This window comes from Neltuma alba, unplaced genomic scaffold, assembly GCF_004799145.2.
Source record: "Neltuma alba isolate B1F8T4 unplaced genomic scaffold, ASM479914v2 tig00012607_pilon, whole genome shotgun sequence".
NCBI lineage: Eukaryota > Viridiplantae > Streptophyta > Magnoliopsida > Fabales > Fabaceae > Neltuma > Neltuma alba.
This window is the reverse complement of record NW_021637052.1, coordinates 195021-201251: the sequence shown is the minus strand read 5'-3', so window position 1 is coordinate 201251 and position 6231 is coordinate 195021. Positions and strand designations below refer to the sequence as shown.

General features: G+C 34.9%; 1 protein-coding gene across 1 annotated transcript; it reads left to right on the top strand.

The window, feature by feature from the left end:
* The first annotated feature begins 2565 nt into the window (after positions 1–2565).
* Positions 2566–5864, top strand: LOC114729126 (origin of replication complex subunit 6). The gene is made up of 10 exons (XM_028916087.1): positions 2566–2733; positions 2818–2864; positions 2971–3075; positions 3191–3271; positions 3444–3555; positions 3638–3700; positions 3790–3877; positions 3999–4069; positions 4771–4867; positions 5473–5864. Exons 1-10 carry the CDS (start codon positions 2614–2616, stop codon positions 5574–5576), a joined length of 888 nt encoding a protein of 295 aa, XP_028771920.1. The 5' UTR covers positions 2566–2613; the 3' UTR covers positions 5577–5864.
* The last annotated feature ends 367 nt before the right edge of the window (positions 5865–6231 follow it).

Sequence of the window (6231 nt, the reverse complement as noted above, 5' to 3'; positions counted from 1 at the left end):
CAAAACTACTCATAAACAACATATTAGTAAGTAATGATCAAATGCTACAAATCAAGCAACTCATGCACAACAACACCAATCACAAATAATCTACACAAACACACAATTATCACATATTAGTTAACAACTAATAAAGTGACTAACCAAGAGAATTGGGGACTCAAAATCCAAACTTAACCCAAAACTCTTCTCACTTCAGATTGACCAAACTAAAACTCAACACATCATCTCAAAATGTCCAACAACTCAAGAGAAACCTCAATTGACCTCCAACCACACCAATTTATCATAAGCCTAAATCTCTCAATCTAGTGTTCATCCTCAAAAATACCCAAAAAATCAATTCAAATCAATATCCTAAACCAATTAAACATAAATTCTAACTCATATTAACATAACCCAATCCTCAAAACTCATTTTGAATCACCACATTATCATTAACCATATAGACCTTCCGAAAATCATAAACCCTAGGTTCAAGATCCTCTAAACTCCTAATTTAAGAAAACTAAACCAATTAAACACCCAGCTAGCCCATATAAGTCATTTAAAGTCAAACTAATCAGTCAAAACCTCAGCCCATTGGAAACCGTTGAAGAACCCTAGGATTCAACCATTTAAATCTTCAAAAATCCAAGAGAAAAGGGTAGAGAAGATGTTAGGATCAGTTACTTGAGGTATTGAATCATTAGAAACAGTTCCCCAAACTCAAAGATTGAAACCCTAGTAGAAAAAAGCTTGCTCCCTCTCTAAAAACTCTGATTTTCAAAACTGAAACGTGCCCTAGGTATTTATAAAATCTCACATCTGCCGCGATGGCTTACACAGAGGGGGAACTCACTGCCTCTATCTGACACGTTGTGGTGCTTATCGCAATTTGTTGTGACATATTGCACAGAAGAGTTCCTCTCATATTCTAGCCTCCAATCCAAACCTAATTCTCCCAAACTCAACCAGACCTAAAAGACATAAGATTAGACCACTTAATTACTCCAATCCAAGCTTAGAGAACCAATAAATGTAACATACTAATTTTTTTAATTTTAAAAATAATAATGGAAATTTTTTTTGGAAAAAATTAGTTAATTTAGAAAAAGTAAAAAAAAATTATTATTTAAAGTTAAAAAAAACCCACCTTTTACGCTGACAGTGGAAAAGGTGGAGTTACTAAAGGGGATGGAAAAAGGTGGGAGAGAGTGGTTTTTGAAAGGAAAAAAAAAAAGAGAGGAGGGGGTGAAAGGATGAAGAAAAATGAGGAGGGAAATTGAATGTGAGGGTATTAAATACCCTTATAACCTAGTTTTTTCTTAGGTAGAGAGGGGGAAAAAAGAGCAAGAGGCAGAAAAAAAAACGAGCGAGAGGTAGAGAGAAAGAGAGAGCGAGAGAACAGCATGGAAGAGTTGTGATGTGTGTTTTCAACCATTTTGAAGGATAAGACAAGTGTCAAACACACATGCAACACACACATGCAATCTTGATCTTTTCCCCTCTTCTCTCTCGTTACTCCCGAGTTCATTCTGTTGTTTGTCATATTGCTCTTTTTTTTTTTGACCGGATGTCATATTGCTCTTTAGTAAGGGGTGTTTGCGTAATTTTAGGGGGTGCTGCTTCCTAAATTACAGAGAGATTGCAGAATATCTCTTAAGGACAATGTCCTTATGACTTGACTCAAACCATTACGTCATTTTTAGTGCTGCCACCAACATTAACTAGCTGAAATCGGAAGTTTGAGACTTAGAAATAGTATGATTAATGATTGAAGGTCATATCTCTAAACCTTTTTGAGTACTTTAGAAATATGAGAGCTTTCAGTGGTCAAATGATCTTATTTTTGAGTAATTCTTTTTGTATTGAAAAATAGACATCTCAAACTTTTTAAAGAGATCTAGTTTGTAACTTTTGGAATCCATAAATTTAGTTATAAATTTTTTATGTCAAACCTTTTGTTTGTATTACTTGCTAAACGTTCACTACAACGAACAACAGAGTGTTGACTGTGTTGTTTGTTAGATGTTTGTTATAGCAAATACATTGAAATGATCTTTTTTATTATGTATCTAGTATTCTGATTTTATTGTTTTGGTGCACCCAACACCACAATATTATTTTTTTATGTTACATCTAATACTCTAATTTTTAGGGTGCTGAATGCATCAAAAATAATATCAGGATGTTAAATGTACCAAAAATAAAATCAATTATTGGATGCACCATAACAAAAAAAAATCAGAGTTATGTATGCAGCTTTAACCATTAACTAATTGTCAATAATTCATCTCAAAATATGATAGCGTTACTCATTTTGAGCCTGATGATTCATGAAAACGAATGAGATTTACTTTAATTAATAAATATATATTTAAAGTCAGGTTTTGGCCGAAAATTTAGAACTTGAGAGTCTCGGAATCACGTTTCCCTCGATAATTTAAAGAGGCGCCAAAAGTTTCCCCCCAAAACCCTGCGCGCGAGAATATTCAAAGTGAAACGGCAAAATGAGCTCGCGTTCCTACCAATGCATCACCTCATCTAAGTTGTTCATTTCGTTCGATCAACGATTCACTTCTTCAAAGTGCAGATCTTCTTCACCGTTCTGCCTAGGCAATTTCAGGAAAAATGGATATGTCAGAGATAGCCAAGAAGCTCGGACTATCAGATTCCAAACTCGCTGTGCGAAAAGCGTTGGAACTCCGTCGCCTATGCGACGTTCAGTTCAATTCCTCTGTCATTGGAGTTGTAAGCTCAATCCCATTGAATCTCTGGTTTTTCGGTCATGCATTCCTGATTCTAACTATTCAGCTTGTTAATTTTTATCTGTAGGGGGAAGTTTGTAAAGCTATAATTTGCTTGGAAATTGCCGCCGCAAGGTGCTTTTGCTGTTGCTTAGTGTTTTTGGCCAAATTTTCGCTGCTTAGTTGAGTTCCTTCAATGGTTTCTTTTGATTCTATTATTTAGCTATTTTTGTTCGTGCAGGATGGGACTCTTGTTCGATCGATCGAGTGCCGTCAGGCTAAGTGGGATGTCAGAAAAGGCATATATCAGATCGTACAATTTGTTGCACAATGGTCTTGGAGTCAAGTGGGTTTTATCCCTATTCTCTTGATATTTTGCTTCTGTTTAATTATCAATTGTATTGTTTGTCCTATATCTGAATGGACGTTTTACTGAATTGGTCAATCATTTGGTGCCACAGGACAAAGCTTGATGTCAGAGAATTAGCTATTCAATTTGGATGTGTCAGAATTATTTCATATGTTCGAGATGGTTTGAATCAGTATGTTCAAATTTTCCTCTTGCTCTTTTTCCATTTCCTGTGAATGGTGTTAAACCTGCAAGATGTTTGACAAAATGTTTCTTAGGGATTAGAATTGTCTGTGTTTCTGTTTGATAGTGCGTGTATGGATGAGAGAATTAGAGATGTCTTATTGTGTTTGTATTCTTTTCAGTTACAAGGAACGTTTTCTGTCATCATTGCCTACTTCTCGACGTGCAAGTGCTGACTTCACTCGTCCTGTATTCACTGCTGTTGCTTTTTATTTATGTGCGAAGAAACATAAGGTACCTATATTTCCCATACCCTAAGATAGGATAAGAAATGTTCCTCTGTGGCTCACCCAGTTATTAAATGTCTATTTTGCAGCTCAAAGTAGACAAGCTTAAATTAATAGAACAATGTGGTACATCAGAATCCGAATTTTCCAGTGTAATTGCAATAAACTTTGGCATCTTGCATTAATATGATGGTTCCAGTTTGATGTTAGCTCTCTTAAACTGATTGAGCGTCTGCTGCAGGTTTCTACTTCCATGAAGGACTTATGCCATGACATTTTTGGAGTTGCCAAAGAAAAGAAGGATCCAAGAGAAGTGAAAACAAATCGAGGTATGTTCCCACTGTGCCTTTAATTTTAGCACATCAATTGAACGCCAAATGGCAGTTGAAGTAATCTATTTTTTGCTCCTTCCCCCCATTAAAAGAACTGATTTTTTTTTTTTTGGTTCAGACTTATTGGATGCTTTGCCAGAAAAAAGGAGAACTGAAGATGGTGGTTATTTGTCTGATGAAGGACCAAATGTACTAATCACAACCATCCTTATCCACTATGTTTAGCACTGTGATGATTGGAATGTGTAGTTACTCTGCTGAGCTCCATTTATCATCAATTCAAGATAGACTTAATTTTTTCTCTCGAAGTTGATCTATAACAGTAGTGGCATGAACAAAAAAGACCAATTGAGATGACTAACTCAAGTAGGATTATTATGAACCTACAGTATTGCCATACAGTTATAGGTTCAGTATGGTTAACATTAACCATTCATGTTCTGCTGCAGGTTTTCGTTAATTTTGATATAGAGGACTATGATTATTTATTTTCTCTAGTTTCTACATGATAAACCAACTTTTCTAGTCTGTATGGTTATACTTTATATATGTAATTGCAGTGTCTCATGGAAAGGCTTTCATCCTATTAGGCAAAGGCTTCATTTTTAACTGATTTGTCATACTAGGTAATATGTGACAATTGTGTATCGTGGACATTGAATATGCAAATATGAAATGAGGCTCTGATCCGTCTTTGTATCGTTTTAAAAAGTGAGGACAGTGTGTTACGGTCAAATGTAACACATTCATTCTCAGCCACTTTGTCAATCTGTAACATTTCAGCTATTTACCATGTAATACTGTCATATATACTTGCACACCACTTTTAGAATTGGTTTTCTCGGCTGTGAAAACTTTTATTGAATTCGGCAATTTCTTGTATTCTTCAGCTTTCAAGTTATAAAAAACGCAAACAAATGGAAAAGCATGAATATGAGAAGTGGAAGTCTTCAGTGCTTGCATCCAAGGATCAAAACAAAGCAGAAGGTAAAGACGTATTTTTGTGCTACGTATATGTACCAATTTAGTTGTAGGTTTCCAGATGTTAACGCTTAGCTTTGCAGAACTCTTGATAATTTGTATCATAGGTTGTGCGGTAAAGTGGGTGTGAAGTCAGTGGATCAGTTTGTTAGCATATTTTTAGGAGTTGTTAACTTATTTTCTGTAACAAATAATAAAGAGATATTATTTGAAAGTATCCCAATTAGGATTGGTTCCTTATTGAGTTAATGTTGGTTAGAATCTAGTCGGTTATTTTCTGATTTATTTACTATTATTTTTGTATTTGTTTTTATATTATAAACAAGGTAAAAATTAGAGATATTTTAAGTTTGGGATATTCTCTTTGGGTTTTATTAGTTGATTGAGTTTAAAGCCCTTTCTCATCTTCTCCTGAAGACTTTCTCTCTCTTTATTAATGATTTCATATTTTAATACTTTCTCTCTCTCTCTCTCTCTGCCTATGTTGGATCCTATCAACTCTTCAACAATGTTTCTAAGCTTCCTATGGCTTTTTAACTTGCTTTATCTTGTTCTCTTATTCTACATTATTGATATTGGAATGACTAATCAAGCTTTCTTCCTTGCACTAGTTGCTCGCAAGCGATGCAGGCAGACTCGTCTCAATTTTGCCAAGGAAGTTCCCAACACTGACAAGGTGGAGGCTGTGTTAGATGCCTTGGATTCATTTTCATAGAAAATGAGCTTGATGAGATTTGATGCGTCATTGAATGCCAAGAGATTGATGAAGATGGAATTTCTGGGCAAAAGAAGGATATGAATAGTTTGATGGACATCCTACTTCACCTTCATCTTCAAGTTATTGTTTGACATTAAAAAGGCATTAATTCATAAAAACAATTCTGTACAGACTGCCTTCCTTTCAAAAGGTTTTGGCTGCAAAATGTCGCTGGTACCATATGAAGGCAACTATGTGAATATCCAATTTTTGTTACTTTTTTGGCCAATTTTTTTAACTATATTACACAGCACATTACTCTGATTCTACTTTCAACTCAATGCCTGTCTACAATCTAAATATCTGTATGTTATATTAGAACAGTACCACTAGGTAAAATTAATGGAGTTTTTTTTGTCAGTTTTAGTTTTAGCCGATCACTTTAATCTTTATCATGCAGAAATAGGGATACATGTAAATAAATAGAAAGATAGTATGCTTCAAATGGGTACAGGCTGTCTTCATTTTTCTATTCCTAGTGTCTTCGTGTGAACACAAAATAAGCTTATCTGTTTTATCCAAAGGCAAATAAATGAAGCTTAGCAGAAGACAAGCTGCAGTTACCGTCTGTCTTTTGTCTTTTGTTTTTTTCGCCCCACGAGAAAAGCAGTAG